The following is an 18,498-nucleotide window of genomic DNA, read 5'->3' on the forward strand; positions in this document are numbered from 1 at the left end:
AAAGGAACCTGAAGTTTGATTGTAGCTAAACTACATTTGAGGAAACATGCAGGAATGGATTCTCACTCAATATAACCATAATTTTATGCTTTCCGTAAATTTTTCATATGTGTTCTGGCCTACTTCCTTATTTCAGAGCAAGCAGAGACTGAGCACTAGCATCTTCAAAACCTTCTTACACCTGTAGGTTATTACTTACTTCAGAGTTTCTGTTATAAACTTTCTAGTAAGCTTCTTTGTCCTGATGAAATGAATGGGAATGGTTCACATGGGATCCATTCTATACCTAAACCGCAATGATCACTTTCAGGGTAAAAATGATTTAGTGCTTGAGATATTTCAGTCTAGCAAAGTCCCCCTACGTGGAAGTGATAAGAGGTACTAGTGAGGCCACCTAGGTGAGGAATGCAGGTGGTAGTTATAAAGGAAGAAGAGCCTCTTGGTGACAGAATTAGGACAATGCTATGCCACTCCAAGCAGCTGGCCCATGATATTAACTTTCCTTTTGGGCCAAGCACAGTGGCCCAAACCAGTAATCCCAGCACTTTGGAAGGCCAAAGCAGAAGGACTGCCTGAGGTCAGGAATTTGACACCAGCCTGGGCAACACAGCAAGACCCCATCTATACAAAAATTTAAAAATTAGACAGGTGTGGTGGTGTGCGCCTGTGGTCCCAGCTACTCAGGAGGCTGAAGTGGGAGGATCGCTTGAGCCCAGGAGCTCGAGGTTGCAATGAGGTATGATCATACCACTGAACTCCAGGCTGGATGACAAAGTGAGACCCGGTCTCTTAAAAACAAAAACAAAAAACTTGGCTGTTGCTTCAAGCTTCCAAAGTCCTTTTTAAAAACATTTGGCAGCTGTTTTTTGGAACTCTTCAAGTTCTTCAACTACTAAACAGTAACTCCTTACCCTACAGCATATTACTTTAAGGTAAAATTTTTCAGTTCTACTACAAAGTATGACATTTTTCATTTTATTTAGATAGCATATAATGAAGTTAGGACAAAACTCATTATGTAGACAAAAGAACCATCTGGCAAGCACTCCAGATGCATGCTGTCCCTAGCTTAAAGGACCCACAGTGTGGCTGGCCACCACCAGAACAGCACCTAAGCCAGCCTCAGAGGCGGTAAGAAAGGGGTTCCCAGAGATAACGGGCAAGTTGAAGACGTGGCCAGGTGAGGCAAAAGCAATTCAGGTGGTGAAATGTACGGGGTATCCACTATGTACAGAGTAACAGAGGAGTCTATGAAAACAGTTAAGATCTGGGCTCCTCCCTCAAAGAATCTATAATACATTATATGACAGTAGAGAGCTGGCATTGGCCATTTCCCTCAACCCCAGGATCATGAAGAGATTGTATTTCAACACTAGTTTTTCCCATTGGAATATTTCTGGAGCTTTACTATTCCCCATGGATCTTCTATTTATGAAAACTTCCACACTTTTAGTTGATTTTCTTAAGGGTTCTGCATGTAAATATAAGTCTATTAAATAAACGCCCCTTTCGATCTAGCTAATAGAAGAGCTTTGTTTCTTTCTTTACTGAAATAGAGTTCACTGTTGATGCCTAACTTAGAGTTAGCCAATTAACCCTTCTCATCTAATCAGTTACATAAAGGGCAGGGAGAGGTAATGCCCGGGTTATATGTTTACAGAGAAGTTTTAATCTATTGCTGAAAAGAATAGAAGAATTCAAATCTAGATCTTCATAAACTATCTCCTAAAACTGAGAACCTGGATATAAAAATTGCTATTTACAAGTAAATGCTAGGTACAATTAAGCATCTAACAGCCAACAAGTTTCAAAAGTGAATACCTGCTGATTCCACAGGCACCACATGGAGCTTAATCATGCTGCCAATGTAGGTTGGTAGTGTTTCCACAAAATTCAGCACCTGGAAGTTTTGATCTTTAGCAAACTCCAGAAAGTCATCTTGCAGTGTTTTAAGTGCAGGAGAATCTATAAAATTATACAGAACAAGGCTGTGACAAGTTGTTTATCTAATTCATAATAAAATGCATTAATCTTTCAAATTTAGAGAGGAAATTAGAATTCTGATTCAAGATGGAGGCTTGAGTAAACGTTTATTTTCTCCCCTGCCAAGAAGTCATTCAGATTCAAGGAAAAAGCTAAAACCAAGAACTGACAGGACAGTCAGCAGCAGGAGAGGTTTGACCACATTACTGGGGGCAGGAAGCAGTTCCCGGGGCAGTCTGGTGTGTGGGACCGCAGGGGTCCTCCAGTGATGATGGTACCGCTACACCCACCCCAAAGCCCAGCCTCCCATCAACAAAGCCTGTCTGCAATCACAGAGTGCCTGTCCCTTCCCATCCCTCACCCTCACATATGAAAGAGCAACCAAGAGGCACCAGATAGGCCTATGACCTAAAAGAGATGGATCAAATAAGCAAACAGAAAAGCTGGCCACAGAAAAAAACAGCTAGATGAGGAACAGAAGGGAACTCACAAAGCTTCTACTTAGGATCTTTAGAATTATTTGAAAAGATAAGCCACAAAAGAAGAAGAGGCCATGAGTGCAGAACCACCAGGGCACAGGAAAGAAGGCGCATGTGGAAAACAAAATCTGACTCCATGAAAGGAAAGTCCAACAGAAGGTCTCGAAGAAATCAAGAGATTCTCCATAAAGTAGAACAAAGAGAAAATAGGAGCAAAAAGACACCTGGTATATTTAGGCTCGAGCCAGGGAGTCGAAATTCTGATTAACAAGTGTTCCAGAGAGAAAACTGCTTATTAAGCAAACCAAATAGAGTACTTTAAAATTAATGCTCACAATCTCAAAGTTTCATTTACACTTTAACAGTTGATGATTCTCCACTCATGGGGAAAAAAGCCATTTATTGGTAATTTGGAATAATACTTAAAAGCAAAACGTGATTTTTCTAATGTTAAGTATTTAAGATAATATTAAAATTATTGCAATGCTTGAGTAAATAATGGCTTAAGAACAAAATGAGGCTGGGTGCCATGGCTCACGCCTGTAATCCCAGCACTTTGGGAGGCCAAGGCGGGTGGATCACAAGGTCAGAAGGTCGAGGTCATCCTGCCTAACACGGTGAAACCCCATCTCTACTAAAAATATTAAAAAAATTAGCCGGGCTTGGTGCCGGGCGCCTGTAGTCCCAGCTACTTGGGAGGCTGAGGCCAGAGAATGGCGTGAACCCGGGAGGCGGAGCTTGCAGTTAGCCAAGATCTCGCCACTGCACTCCAGCCTGGGTGACAGAGCAAGACTCCGTCTCAAAAAAAAGAAAAAAAAAAATGAGAAGTTATCAAAGAAAAATCAAGCCCAACCCAAAATTTCCATGAATAGTCTAAACACAATTATATACAAATTATAAAATGAGATAATATATTCAGGGAAGAAACTTTTTCTTCTTCTCTGTATAAGTGATGTTAATATAACCCCAATTTCCTTTATGACAGAAAGTATTACCCTTGCTGAGTTCTTTGACTTCCAAAGAGGGAAAGAGAAGATAGCGAATATTAACAGAGTATTCAGCCAAATGTGATCCATGATGAGGGACACTATAAAAAATTATTCCTCTGGTATTGTTGATAACAGCACTCATTTCTGGCTTCTTAGAGGCTTCCAACAGCATCTTTTTGACGAGAAGACCTAGCCACAGATAAGGAAGATAAACAATGCATAAGCTATTTTCCTTCCCTCTGTTACTGTAAAAAAAGAAAAGGCCAAACAAGAAATACATAAAAAGAGATGCTTTCTTTTAAAAAATGGTTTAAACAATTCTCCGAGCCAGGCGTGGTGGCTCAAGCCTGTAATCCCAGCACTTTGGGAGGCTGAGACGGGCGGATCACAAGGTCAGGAGATCGAGACCATCCTGGCTAACACGGGGAAACCCCGTCTCTACTAAAAAATACAAAAAACTAGCCGGGCGAGGTGGCGGGCGCCTGTAGTCCCAGCTACTCCAGAGGCTGAGGCAGGAGAATGGTGTAAACCTGGGAGGCGGAGCTTGCAGTGAGCTGAGATCCAACCACTGCACTCCAGCCTGGGCGACAGAGCCAGACTCAGTCTCAAAAAAAAAAAAAAACAAAAATTCTCCGTACAGTAGTGTAAGAAATAAGGCCTTAAAACATTTAATAATACTCCTGATCCTTACAGTGCAAGCCTACAAACAGGTAAGAGTCTAGAAACTCATTTGTAGGGCAGATCCTCGTCTGACAGGATCTACTGTCCCACTGCAGAAACATGAGGTATGCCCAGCTGGGAGCTCCCTCAGGTCGTGAGTGTGGTGTGGCTGGTCTCTCAGCCTGCCATGGCAGTCCGCTGATGACCACACTGTCAGGACGGTGCTATTATTCCACAGCACACAGTCCCCCATGGAGAACACAGCTTTCATGGCAACTGTTCCTCTGGAGGCACCTTTTCTTTCATCTCCCTGCCCTGGCTTTGGAACCCATAATGAAACACAAAGATGTCAAAGATGATGACAGTGGGTCTTTAAGGACACAAAGGGCTACACCCACCTTTGTCTTAGCAAAAAGCCCCACCTCAGAGGCAATCCTGAGTGCTTCAACAGATAAACTAGGCCACGGGCTGCAGAAAGGCCTTCTGCAAGGTGGGTGGTGAAAATCTCAAACTGGACTGGGGGAGTCGCACGCAGGGGAGGCAGTTCCATAAGCAACCACTAGGACCCCAAGAACAGACACTTGATCACACCTGCACCTCAGCAGCTCTGAGCCTGGTGTGAGCAGGCACCCAGGGTTTGGGACTGTGGGCACTAAAGCGACCATAGATTCTGCAATGGTGAGGGGGAGCAGAAAGAATAAAGGGGCACCCTGGGGCCCCCCAGGAATGCTGAGGCATGTTGATGAGGTGGGTGTATATGAAATGGACTGCTTCTCATGTTTATTCATTACTGCTTCTCATGTTTATTCATTACTGCTATGTGAAAGCACTACACTGTCAAACCCATATCCCTCTTAGATGGTTTGGAACAGATTGCCCCTTTCTAGAGAAAGGAACAGCATGGAAAAAGAGTAGTAATTTTAAAAGTCCTAGCTATAGCTACACAGATTAATTTAGCGGGGGGGGCAAGGGGGCCACTATTAAGTAAAACGGAAAGACACAATAACTTTAGGTTGGCCACAGTGGCTGAAAATAACATCACAATGGCCACTTCACAAAGTTGAAGCCACACTTACCTCCCATGCTATGTGATATCCAAACCACCGGCCTATCCCCAACACCAGCAGCTCTGAGCTTCCTAAGAAGTTCGTTGCTTCTGAATGCAATGGACTTTCTGAACAAAACAAAAACAGCAGGCATGACACGAGGCTATTGATCCCCTCAATTTGCTGTCTAATTTTTAGAGTTAAGAACTTTTGTCTATAGGACCAACACTACATACTACCTTTAGAGTTAGAAATACCCCCTTCTCTCTGCTTAATATAAAATACCCCTATTCTCTCTTCTTGAACTCACGGCCTCAAGCAATCCTCCCACCTCAGCCTCCCAAAGCACTAGGATAACAGGCATGAGCCACCACGCCTGGGATCTCTCTGCTCAATTCCTGAAATTGTTCATTCTCTATTGTAACTTATTAACATTGGCATAATTAGGAATATCTAAGCCCAGAACAGGCCACTCATTTACTACATGAACATTGTTGGAGCATTGTGTCAGGCAATTTTTTCAGGTCAAACTTGAGTCTCCCTGCAACTGCCCCTCAACACTTAGGATATGTCCTTTCTCATTCAAGGATATCACCAAAGACTGTGGTCTCTCTACTGGTAGTTAGGCTGCAAAAATATTAAACTTTCATAATTTTGGTTTATTCTTTAGAAATACTAGGATGCTATTTAGAAACACTAGAATGAGTCAAGTTCATTAGAATTTATTCCTTCCAATGCATGCTTTTGTAACTAGCATAAACAGGATGCTATTAGAATCAGAATTTGAAATAAGTAATTTTTAAACTAAAGAGGAACTTCAAAACTATCTAGTCTGGTAGTTTCAAACTGTTTATCTGCAGACACATTTCTTCAAAATAAAGGTTCTCCAGAGCTCCTCTGGGTGAAATGGGGAGGGAGACCTAGGGTCTTGCCTGCTCACCTTGACACCCTTCTTGGGCACCTACGGAAGGTCCATTCAGAAAGCAGTTTGATAACACTGATTTAGACCAACTCTCTTAATCTGTAGACAAAGCTTCCCAGACAAGTTAACTGACTGGTCTAAGACTGCATAGCAAATCAAAGGTAGGATCTGGCTACTCTCATCCAGTAACTCTGAAATCGAGCACTCCTTCCCATGTATACAACTGGCACAGATGACATACAAGGGATATAGCAGCCGATATTTCTCAGCATCTTTCTCTTTGCTTCCTTTAGCCGGTATGATTGTGGACACAAGAACAAAAAACATCATTTTTACTTCTCATAGAAAAGGAGACTTTGTTAGAGAATCCATGATCCTTAACTATTAGAACAGTTGTAAATAAACCATGTTAGGAGCCCACCACTGATGATATACCTAAGCCTTCTCCTATTCCACTGCTTATTGAGAGCAAACTCCTTCTAGAAGGAAGAGAAAAAAGATTCGGTTTGTTTTTCATAAGAAAATCCTGTCTGTGGCATCAAAAAATTAAAATGACTTCCCATCCAAGAGGACCTAAACTTGCAGCCTGAATTCTTCCCTGTCCTCCTGGTCTAAAAGTCGCCTCTGTTACCTTTCCATAGGGCACCTTGCTCTCCAGTTGCTGAGGGTGGTGTCATACTCCACAGATATAATTCGGAGAGCAGGACAGTCTTTTGCTAACCATGTCTAAGTAAAATAAAACATATGTGAGAACAAGTATGAATCTCCACCACTGCAATTACTGCCTAGTAAATGAAATTTACAACTAAAGGCCTATTGCAATATACCTAAAGATAGCACCGGCGTAAGTTTTGAAGGTACTGTAAAAACAATTCCAGCATTTTATCTTTTTATGTCTCTGGTCTTGAAGTGGTACCAGTATTTATAGCATAAGGCCAATGAAGGTTTCAAGAGAATATTTTCAATTTTAACCCACTATAGCCAAAAGCAAGGCCTGTTTTAAAGTCTATATCAAACTGGCTTTTTGAAAGAATTTAGTAGAATGCTATCTCTCAGGACAGATGGCATAGTCTGACAGATTTTGGATCTGAGAATTCAGAGACACTAATAATAATGGTCACAGTTCTATCTCTGTGTACCCTAGGTCTACCATCATCTCTGTGCTTTAGTGCCACCGGAAAGCGCAAAGCATTCTTCTACTTGATAAGCCTTGTGAAAGACAATAAGTAGTAATGGAACAATGCCCTAGAAACTATTCACACATATATGCAGCATCACTTTTTTTTTTTTTTTTTTGAGACGGAGTCTCGCTCTGTCGCCCAGGCTAGAGTGCAGTGGCCGGATCTCAGCTCACTGCAAGCTCCGCCTCCCAAGTTCACGCCATTCTACTGCCTCAGCCTCCCGAGTACCTGGGACTACAGGCGCCCGCCACCACGCCCAGCTAGTTTTTTTTTTTTTGTATTTTTTTAGTAGAGACGGGGTTTCACCATGTTAACCAGGATGGTCTCGATCTCGTGACCTCATGATCCGCCCATCTCAGCCTCCCAAAGTGCTGGGATTACAGGCTTGAGCCACCGCGCCCAGCCGGCATCACTTTTAATGAGCTTTAGATAAATTCCATTCAATGAATTCATTCCAGAATTAAGGTTCTTTGGGAGAAATAATATCAAAGAAATGTAAAGTATAAATGAGCCAGGCATAGTGGCATGTGCCTGTGGTTCCAGCTACTCAGGAGGCTGAGGGGACGACTGTTTGAGCCTGGGAGGTGGAGGTTGCAGTGCACTAAGATCGCACCACTGAACTCCAGCCTGGGTGACAAAGTGAGACCCCCATCTCAGGAAAAAAAAAAAAGAAAAAAGAAAAAGAAAGAAATGCAAAGTATAATTACTTCTTCAAAGACTTTCTATTTTTATAATTATTAAGGTCATAGAATTAGGTACCTATTATAAATATAAGTATGGTTATTTTTGTATTACAACAAAAGTGAACTATTACTGGCTCTTACCCCTATTTTTTACTTAATGTTTTTAGAGTCATATACTGCACCCCAAACGGAAATTATACAAGATAGGGTGACAAGCCCAGTTGTTGTCATAACATACTACAAATCTCCCTAAGGGAAAGAAGAACTGCATGGAAAAAAAATCCCAGTACAAAGAGAAAAACAAGCAAGTCACAATCAGGGCCCCAGCAACCAGGGCCAGAGTCAGTGACTCCCTTACCTTGGGCCAACACGTTGTGTATCTGTCTTCCTCCTCCATAGGCTTTTCAATTACAGCCTGCTCACTGTCCTGCTGGCGCCATGTTTTGAATGCTGCTCCCATAAGGCCATGAATAAAAAGGACATCTGCTTTAATGGGCTGACTAATAGGGGAGAGAGTTTTAAAAAGAAGTAGAATAAATGCATTACTGCTTTGGTAAGAATCTACACAGCATTCTCTGTGGATGGTGCTTTAGCAGGTTTATGTGATATAAAACTGAATTCAAGCAAGCTTTATAAGCACAGGTTTGCTGAGAAACCCTAGAAGGAACTTTGGCATAGACATACATGAAGCATGTTCACTGTTCTCTAAAAATGGAGACTTTTCTAATCAGGCAGACCAACCACAATCGATTGTAATGAGCTTAGCAATCAATCAACTGACAGATGTCATAGTCAGATTACCCTCTAAAGACTTCCAATTGAGAATATTCCACAAATCAATAAAAGTATTTAAGAAATTAAAGAAGAACGTGCTAATAACAGTTTCAAAGTCAGTATATATAAAAGAGATTTTTGAAAATGTGTTAAGGAAACTAATACTTATAAAATGAGATTTCAAAGTAACATTCACTCTTTGCATATGACCCATTAAAAATTGTAGATAGTATGTTAGTTGCAAGCTATTTACAGTACACATACAATTATGCAATGCACATATAAAATACATTACCATAATATTTTATTTACAAATTGTAATTAACCAGGTAATTCATTTTTTAATTTAAAGGAAGTTTTTGCTATTGTCTGAGGTATTTTTTGTAAAGTGCCCTAAGAAAACCAAGAAATATGTTATTTTTTCAGTGTGGTCCCTTCTATATTTATTGTCTTAGCAATTATAGAACTAGATATAATGACCACAAATAACCTTAAAAAGGGGCATGAGTCAAACTGATTACAACTTATTCCTTCCAATGCATCCTTTTATAACTAAGTATAAACTTTCTCCAGTCCCTTGAGTTCTAGGTCCACGCTAATTTGGTTGTCACATAAGACAATGTTTTGTCTCCTTCCTGGTCAGCTGACTTCTACAATCCAAATCAGTTATTAACTCGGATCTAAGTGAAAATGCCTTGAACCAAAGGAGATATGTATTTCAAAGTTTAAGTGTGACGCATTATCAAAGGTGAATTCAATCTACCTGAAGGGAAGCCCTTTGTAAAATAACCACGATAATTTAGCTAGTTCACATGCTTTTCATGACAACCTCCAATTCTTCTGAGGTTACAGTAGACAAATTATTTTAGTAAATAAGATATTTGACTTATAAGGTATTTAACTTATCTGAATTATGCAGAAATAAGTTAAAAATTTGAGGTCTCTAGCCTTCACATTCCCAAAGGGGACAAAGTGACTCTCTTCTGCTCCCTTACCTTGTTCGATACTGGGGATGCAGCACATACACGCCATCCTGATATTTTTCTTGCACAGTTTCTCGATCTAGATTTGCCAGGATTCTGGCAGCATGTGAAGCCTCCATAATGCGGTCAGATTTCATTGCTTCTGCCATGATGGACACCCAGCCTGGTGAAAAGTACACGTATCCTAAATACTGATGTGAATCCATCGCAGACCGTAGAGAGAAGTTTCAAACTGAATGTGATGGGAGAAAGGCAAACCTCGCGTGTCTGTCCTTGGCACAGAAGTCCGACCACTCCAACCCCATTCTCCCCTGTGATCCTCTGAGACCTGTGGCACAATACCACCCACATACCCCTTAAGGGACCTCAAAGAAGGAAAGAGGGCTTCAAGAGCCATTTTCTTATATAGAAAACCTAACACTAATAGCAATTATAGAGGTGTTCACAAAAGTGAACAAAATACCATGATGTTTTGCTTTTAACAAGAATTATGAAACTCAATACTAGTTATTTCATCCTGACCAGCAGTCAGTAATACCCTTTCATACAAATGAGGAAATTATTTCTTAATAATGAATTTGACACACAAAACTCTTGTTAGAATCTGGAGATCAGGAAGGAAAAAACATTTTTTAAAGGGAGGCAAACAGAAAATGCATGGATAATACTATGATTTCTTTTTTTTAATGTTTTTGTTTTTAAAACTTTATATACATAAATATGTATAAAAGTATATGTGCACACACACACACACAAACACATAAAGATCTATACACCAAACTTATAAAGTCATTACCTCTTAGGAGAGAGGTAGGGTGGAAGAGGGCTCTGTTAAAAAAAGGTACGTTTAGCTTTTTTTGCTTTATCTATTTTCTGAAGTACAGTGAAAATCTATTTATTTATATAATTTATTTAATTTAAATAAAGCAGAACATGGGCCTTGAAGTTAGACTTGGACTCACATTTCTGCTCCCTGCTTACTTGCTCTGGAACCTCAGTCAAGTTATTTAGCAACTGAGCTAGAGGAAGGTTTTAATAAACTAATGTATGTGAAAACCATGGGCCTAGGCCCAGCAGGCACTCAATACCCGACAGCTGTCCCCATGCCCTTCTCCCACTCTTTAAGACAAAAGTGTTGAGTCACTGTGATGATGGGAAGCCAGTATTTAATAACCTAAAAGAAGCTTCAGACTCAGTACTTAACAATATTCAAATTTATAACATCAGAAGATTCCTCTTCAAAATCTGTTAAAGATTTTAAAATAATAAAATAAGAATATTTAAAAATTCTATCTATAAAGATAGACAAGTATGTTATTGGTATATATGAAAATATGGGCTGGGCGCGGTGGCTCAAGCCTGTAATCCCAGCACTTTGGGAGGCTGAGACGGGCGGATCACAAGGTCAGGAGATCAAGACCATCCTGGCTAACACGGTAAAACCCCGTCTCTACTAAAAAATACAAAAAACTAGCCGGGCGAGGTGGCGGGCGCCTGTAGTCCCAGCTACTCGGGAGGCTGAGGCAGGAGAATGGCGGGAACCCGGGAGGCAGAGCTTGCAGTGAGCTGAGATCCGGCCACAGCACTCCAGCCTGGGCGACAGAGCAAGACTCCGTCTCAAATAAATAAATAAATAAATAATGAAAATATGGCTTTATTTTTAATGAAGTCACAAGAAAAAGCATGGCACAAGCCATCTCTGGCTTTTTTCAGTTGACAAAATATGTTCGCAATGTCCAAGATACCTCCACCTTTGAAAAATACCAAATGCCCTTTGGAAAACCTACGTCTTTCTTTAACATTGAGCATTTTAAAATTACATAACATCTGCATGCACTCATGCACCACATAATAATGTTTCAGTCAACAATGAATCACATATACAATGGTGATCCTGTAAGATTGTAGTACAGTATTTTTGCTGTGCCTTTTCTATGTTTAGATACTCAAATATTTCCCATTGTGTTACAACTGTCTACAGTGTTCAGTACAGTAACATGCTGTACAGGTTTGGAGCCTAGGAGCAATAGGCTGTCCTATACAGCCTAGGTGTGGAGTAGGCTCTACCATCCAGGTTTGTGTAAGTGCACTCTGTGATGTTTGCACAGTGACAAAACTACCTAATGACACATGCCTCAGAATGTTTCTCCACTATTAAGCAATGCATGTCTGTACATGTTAACTGTAAAAAATAATGAAATAACTAAAAGTAGCATCTAATGATGAAAGTCTTGCTTTAGTACTTCCATAATTTCCCAACTCCATTTACATCCTCAGAGTAATGAAAGGTAGAAGTTTGGTGGACACTCTTTTGAAAAATATAGTCATATATCTATAATTTAAACATATACAATGGGCCGGGCATGGTGTTTCATGCCTGTAATCCCAACACTTTGGGAGGCTGAGGCAGGCGGATCACTTGAGGTCAGGAGTTCAAGACTAGCCTGGCCAACATGTGAAACCCCATTTCTACTAAAATTACAAAAGCAGCCAGGTGTGGTGGTGGGCACCTGTAATCCCAGCGACTCAGAAGGCTGAGGCATGAGAATCACTTGAACCCGAGAGGAGGAGGTTGCAGTGAGCCAAGATAGTGCCACTGCACTCCAGCCTGGGCAACAGAGTGAGACTCTGTCTCAAAGAAAAAGGAAAAAAAAAATGTAGCTCCATACGCACTTTTTGAAACCTAAATGGAATCATACTACTGTTCTGTGACTGTACTTCAGCAATATGTCTTGGAGAGCTCTCTATACATATCAACTTCATTCCTTTGAACTACAGTATTAACGTCACTTGAGTACGCCATTGTTTAACCACTATTCATTCCTATTGGCAGACATTTAAGTTGCTTCCAACTTTTGTAAATCTGAAGGCAAAAATCTGCAGATCTGATACTAAGATTGATACAAAAATATATAAAAACAGGGAGAGACACAGGATGCCTAAAAAGAAAAAAACACAGGGCAAGGTAGCAGAATTCAAATTGGAGTATTGAGAAGTAATGAAGACTGAGCAAAAAGAAGGTATATGTAGGTAACTCTTTCAGGAGTTTAGCTATAACAGGGAGGAGAGGATGTTATAGGGGATGCAGATAATGTTTTTCACATCTTCCTCCAATGTATGTGATCAGAGGGTCCAGCTATGAGGCAGCAGCTGACCATGAGACCAGAAAAAAGTATACATTCCTGAGACTGTGAAAGGAGACAGGCCCAAACATGGCTGGAGGCCTTATAAAAGAGGTGTCGCTCTTCCTATTATCACGAAAAGGAAAGAACAGGGTTGGTTTTTGTTAGTGAGAAAATTCCTTTTAAGGCTTCAATTGTCTCAGTAAAGTAGGAGGAGAAGTCACCCTCTGAGAGGAAAGAATATGTGGAAGGTTTAAGGAACTTGGAGAAGGTTTACAATAGTCATCGTTAAGAATGTTAAGGCATGTTGATTGGAGAAACATAATTGCTGAGCAATACTGAAGGTTCTTTAATTTGCGATCTCATAAGGATGCTGACAACCAATCTGCAATGATCCCACGTTCAGCCACAGAGTAAGCAGGCAGTAGGTTTCATCAAGGTCTTGACCAAGAGACTGCTAACAGGATCAAAGGGAAAGTGAGTTGTAGGTACTGGCAAAAATGTTTCTGAAATAACAGACCACGGAATATAAGCTGGGTTCAGGGAGGAAATAAAGAATAAAAAAGAGTGATGGATTGGGAGAGGATAAAGGGGTCTGTGGATAGAAGATTTCAATAGAGAAGAGAACCAGTCCTTATGGGGTAGATGCAAACTAAGCTTGAATGAAACAAGGATGTTCTCAGGGCTGATTTTTAGGTGAAGCGGTTTCAGGCAGTGACTAGGTTCAATGTATGACTTAGGAGTAGAGTACTAGACAGCTCAGGAGCAGAGCAAGAAGTGAATGAAGATGAGAAGGTCATGTAATTGAGGCCAAGGTGATGAGTGGGCTGTCCAGGAGATAAGAGGACTGAAGACTTGAGGTAGACCGAAGTTTCAGAGAAGAGTGATTTTTTTTTTCTATAGCAAGATACTGATTTGATCAGGTCTTTGTCCTGCTTTGAATCCCTTAGTCTCCACTTCATCAGTGAACCTATAGATAGCTCAATAGAAATCATCCAAAGTAAAGCACAGAGGAAAAAACTGAAACGTAATGAATAGAATCTCAGTAACCTGCAGAACAGAAAAAAGAGATCTAATATCTATAATAGAAGTTCCAGAAAAAGATAAGAATAAAAAAGGACAAAAGAATAAATATTGGATGATACACTGGCAGGAAAGTTTCCACATTTGATCAAAAACACCAAACTATCAATACAATGTATTGTATTCTTGAAAATTGCTGAGAGAATAGATTTTAAATGTTCTCACCAGAAAAAATGGTATGTATGAGGTAATGCATACGTTAATTCTCTCAGTTCAGTGGACTCCAAGCAGGATAAATATGACACCTAGGCATTTCAGAGTCAAAAATCAAACAGAAAGATCTTCCAAGAAGCCGGAGAAAAAAGATATTACATATAAGAGAACAAAGTGGGAATCCAAAGAGACTTCTCATCAGACAATGGATTCCAGGAAAGAGTGGAATGACATTTTAGAAATGCCGGGAAAAAATAATATATACACACACACACACACACACACACACACACACACACACAGAGTCAACAAAGAATATCCAGGGAAGATATCTTTTCCTGGGCATAATATAAAGGCAAAGTAAAGACATTTTAAAATAATGAGGTGAAAGAATTTATTGCCAGCAGACCCAATACACAAGAAATACTAAAGGAAAGTCTTTAGGCTGAAGAGAAATATTATCAGATGTAAATTCATATATACAGAAAAAAAGGAGAGCACTGGAGATTATAAATATGCAAACAAAAAAGATTTTTGATTTCTTATATTCTTTAAATGTCACATGACTGTTCCGATGGTTTCAATGTGTCCCCTCCAAAATTCAAGTGTTGCCAATGTGACAGTATGAAGAGGTGAGCCTTTAAGAGGTGACTGGGCCATCAGTGTTCCTCTCACATTAATAGAATTAATTCATGTTTGAAGTGATTGCTATTGCAATTGCCCTGACTTGACCATTACGCATTGTATGCTTGTATCAGAACATCACTACATGTACATCCCCATAAATATGTACAACTATTATGTACATAAAATTTTAAATTCAAAAAATTTTAAATAAAAAAAAAGAGGCTTCATGCAACATGAAGGCTAGCTTCCCCTTCAGTCTTCTGCCATGTGATGATAAAACAATGAGGCCCTCACAAGACACCAATGGCCAGAACCTAGATCTTGAACTTCCCAGCCTCCAGAACTGAGAGACAATAAATCTGTTATTTATAAATTACCCAGCCTCCAACATATAGCCTTAGGTTACAGAAGCACAAAATAAACTAAAACAATTATTAAAACTTAAATAACAACAATGTAACCAGGCACAATGGCCCAAACATATAGTCCCAGCTACTTATGAGGCTAACGTAGGAGGATCGCTTGAGCCTAGGAGTTTGAGGACAGCCTGGGCAACACAGCAAGATCCTGTCTCAAAAAATAATAACAACAATGATAATATATTGTGAAGTCTATAAATAAGAGTAAAATATATTACAACAATACCACAAAGAATGGCAGGGGATGTGAACTGAATTATGGGGTTGTAAGGATCTTACATCATATGAAATGGTATAATCTTAATTCAAAGTAGACTGTAAGGATACAACCATTAAAAATTACACACAAACACAATATAAAAAGCCAAAACAGCAGAAAGAACTGAATTTAAAAACAAACACTCAAGTAATACAAGAAGTCAGAAAAAAGAAGAAAAAGAGGGACAAATAGAAAGCAAAGAGCAAGATGACCAACATAACCAAACAGTATCGAAAATTACATTAGTAAGTGCTGAAAGTGTATCCTCCATCCCACAGCACACATATATGTGTACATATACATTTATATGTATTTGTGTGTATATGTATATCTGTGTGTATATATACATGTGTGTATGTATTATCCAGCTCTTTCTACTGAAAGAGGCAAGAAGCAAAGACACCCCAGGAGCAATATGCACTCCTATCATTTAGACCTTGGTCTCTAAGAATCATTCTCCCACTAAAAGGATAGAGGTTTCTTCAGAGAAATGAGCCTAAAATATCTTGTTATACCAGGAAATAAGAAATGCCTCCCCAAAATAACGTGGGCATATCATAGAGGACATGGGCCAGTTTGCTGGAGCTCCCATTAGTCAAAGCTGGAACAATCTGGCACCAAATTATTAAGTAGAGCAATAAATTATAAACTATTAAAAATAGGAATTCATGGACCTGTCAATAGAAGGGAGGGAGGATATGGAGCGAGGGAGGAGGGAGAGAGAAGGACTCTTGCTTCCAGTAGAATGCCAAAAGCTGAAAAGGAAATGCAGAGGGTGTGCTGGAGCTAGAAAATGATTTTAAAACCATTAAGGTGAAGACTAGATTGGGCAGGAACTGCCAGAAGATAGAAAGCAGGATATTTGCTTGGTCTTAAAGTATCTCCCCACAGCTGGTTTATTACTTGCAAGAGGGAAAATCATTAATCATAAAATGAATCTCTTTTTAGTCTGACTATGCCTCTTGGTTAACCAAATCACATCAAAAATTACAGGCCGGGCATGGTGGCTCACACCTGTAATCTCAACACTATGGGAGGCCAAGGCAGGGGGATCACTTGAGCCCAGGAGTTCGAGACTAGCCTGGGCAACAAAGTGGGACCCCCGTCTCTATAGAAAGATTTTCAAATTAGCCATGTACAATGGCACATGCCTGTAGTCCCAGCTACTCGGGAGGCTGAGGTAGGAGGATCCCTTGAGCCCAGGAGTTCAAGGCTGTAGTGAGCTATGACCACACCACTGCACTCTAGCCTTGGCAACACAGTGAGATTCTCTCTCAAAGAAAAAAAAATTACATAAATAATTAGATGATCATCATGGCAAACCTGCTCTCCTATGATCATCTACAACACTGATTATCTTAGGCACAGATTATCTACAATCTCAAGAAATTCCTTGCCTTTACCAAAATAACATGTTCTAAGGACCCATACCTAACCCTAAATAGAGCCTTGTCTATTACAAATGAACATATCATGAGGGGTAGAGGTGGGAAAACAAAGTAAAAAATACTCAGTATGTAACGCTGTTACCTGAGCGAACTATAGAAGAATGAAGATGTTCATTCAAAGCCATATTTCCAATGATACGCATTATATTTCTCTGTACTTTAGGGCAGTCCTTGTGAAGTCGGTACAGCCTCTGAAGTAGCTGCAGGCCTCCATTTGCTTCGATTTTATCACAATGTGTGGATATCTGGCACAATAAATAAACGAAAGCTCCCTTAGACATTGCACAAATTCATGACGTGAGATGACACAGCCTGGTCATGGGGACAGCTAGGTAGCTCCTGCTCAAGGGCAGGGATGCAGGGAGACTCCTCAAAGCTCTTGTCTCAGCTTGCTTAAATCAGTAAATCCCTGTCTAAGTGGGAAGTGCTTCAAAATCATAGAAAAAATCCCAAGAAGGCATCTCTCACCAGAACTACTAAAATCATTATTCTCATTCTGCTTAGCTCTTGGTTGGATGTAACCTGACAATGTCATTATTACAAAATTGTTTCAATTTATAGTGACACTTTGACTTGAAATTACCTTAAAACAGTTCTCACCTTGAGAAATCTGCCACCTGTTCCCAGGAAATAGTCCTCTGTGCAAGCAGACAGATTTCGTTCAGCAAATAAGGACTCACACAGGGCGAAACCAGTGACCTCTGTGGTCCCACACCCCATTCCACACAATGCCCACAGCTATGGGGCTAGCCTCAAACTTAGAAGTTGGAAAATTTTTTAAGAGAGAAAGATCAGGTAAAAGTAAAAAGGGATTGAAGTTTTAATGGAGAAAACAGATAAAAGAAAAAGAAAACATGCATATTAAGTTAAGGGAAGAGAACTGACCAACAAGTCAGTCTTTCTAATGTCACTGGGCACAGCCTTGCCTCTTCCCATCACTAGTTTTACTCAAGGACATGACACCATATGTACATATGGCAATTTTCATTTTCTAGATTTTTGTTAAATTATATCATATTTTAAGTGCTTTAAAATGTATACCTTTTAAATATACTGTATATCAAGTAAGATCTGCAATCATTTGAGAGATTTCTGGAAAGGTAACTATTATATTCCATGCACTGCCCTTTCTACTGAAGATGCAGTTATTGCTTCAGAGAACAACTCAGGAGACATCACACTCGAGCAAATTTTCCCAGGTCCCTTCTGTACTACAACACCTTATTCCCTCTGCTTTGTGGTCAGTTCCTTATTTCATGGGTGAGAACTAAAGATGACTTTCTAGTGTAAAGGTAACTTTCCACACATGGCTTTTAAGCCATGTCTAATGTGTCCCAAAACTGAACTGGAGAGTTCAGAATCTCAAGGATGGTGTTTGTCTTGATGTGGGTCAGATCACCTGCATTCACCTCACCAGGGTGCTGGCTACAAATGCGAATTCCTGGACTCCACACCAAATCTATGACATTAAACTTGATATAAGTGAGTGGAAAAATGTGCATTTTTAAACACATTTCCTGGGTGATGTTTCTGCACTAAGAGCACTACAAGGTTTGTTGCCTTTTTCTTCTTTAAACTGTCATCATGATACAAAAGTTTCTACAGTACCAAAGAGTTTAACCATCACTGATATATGCTACAGTCACACTTCAAGAGTACAGTCATCTAATATTTCCTTTTTTTTTTT

At 40.0% G+C, this 18,498-nt stretch overlaps 1 protein-coding gene across 1 annotated transcript in view; it reads right to left on the reverse strand.

The window, feature by feature from the left end:
• The window catches only part of SERAC1 (serine active site containing 1), a 67,254-nt gene that overhangs the window by 2,107 nt on the left and 46,649 nt on the right, over positions 1-18,498 (reverse strand). Inside the window, exons 10-16 of the mRNA XM_011976426.1 lie at positions 16,894-17,056; positions 9,713-9,863; positions 8,302-8,443; positions 6,711-6,805; positions 5,188-5,285; positions 3,458-3,640; positions 1,822-1,965 (exon numbers count right to left, since the gene is read on the reverse strand). Coding sequence (XP_011831816.1) covers positions 1,822-1,965; positions 3,458-3,640; positions 5,188-5,285; positions 6,711-6,805; positions 8,302-8,443; positions 9,713-9,863; positions 16,894-17,056 — 976 coding nt within the window. The remainder of the gene's footprint in view (positions 1-1,821; positions 1,966-3,457; positions 3,641-5,187; positions 5,286-6,710; positions 6,806-8,301; positions 8,444-9,712; positions 9,864-16,893; positions 17,057-18,498) is intronic.

The sequence above is a fragment of the Mandrillus leucophaeus genome, unplaced genomic scaffold, assembly GCF_000951045.1.
Source record: "Mandrillus leucophaeus isolate KB7577 unplaced genomic scaffold, Mleu.le_1.0 Scaffold166, whole genome shotgun sequence".
Taxonomy (NCBI): domain Eukaryota; kingdom Metazoa; phylum Chordata; class Mammalia; order Primates; family Cercopithecidae; genus Mandrillus; species Mandrillus leucophaeus.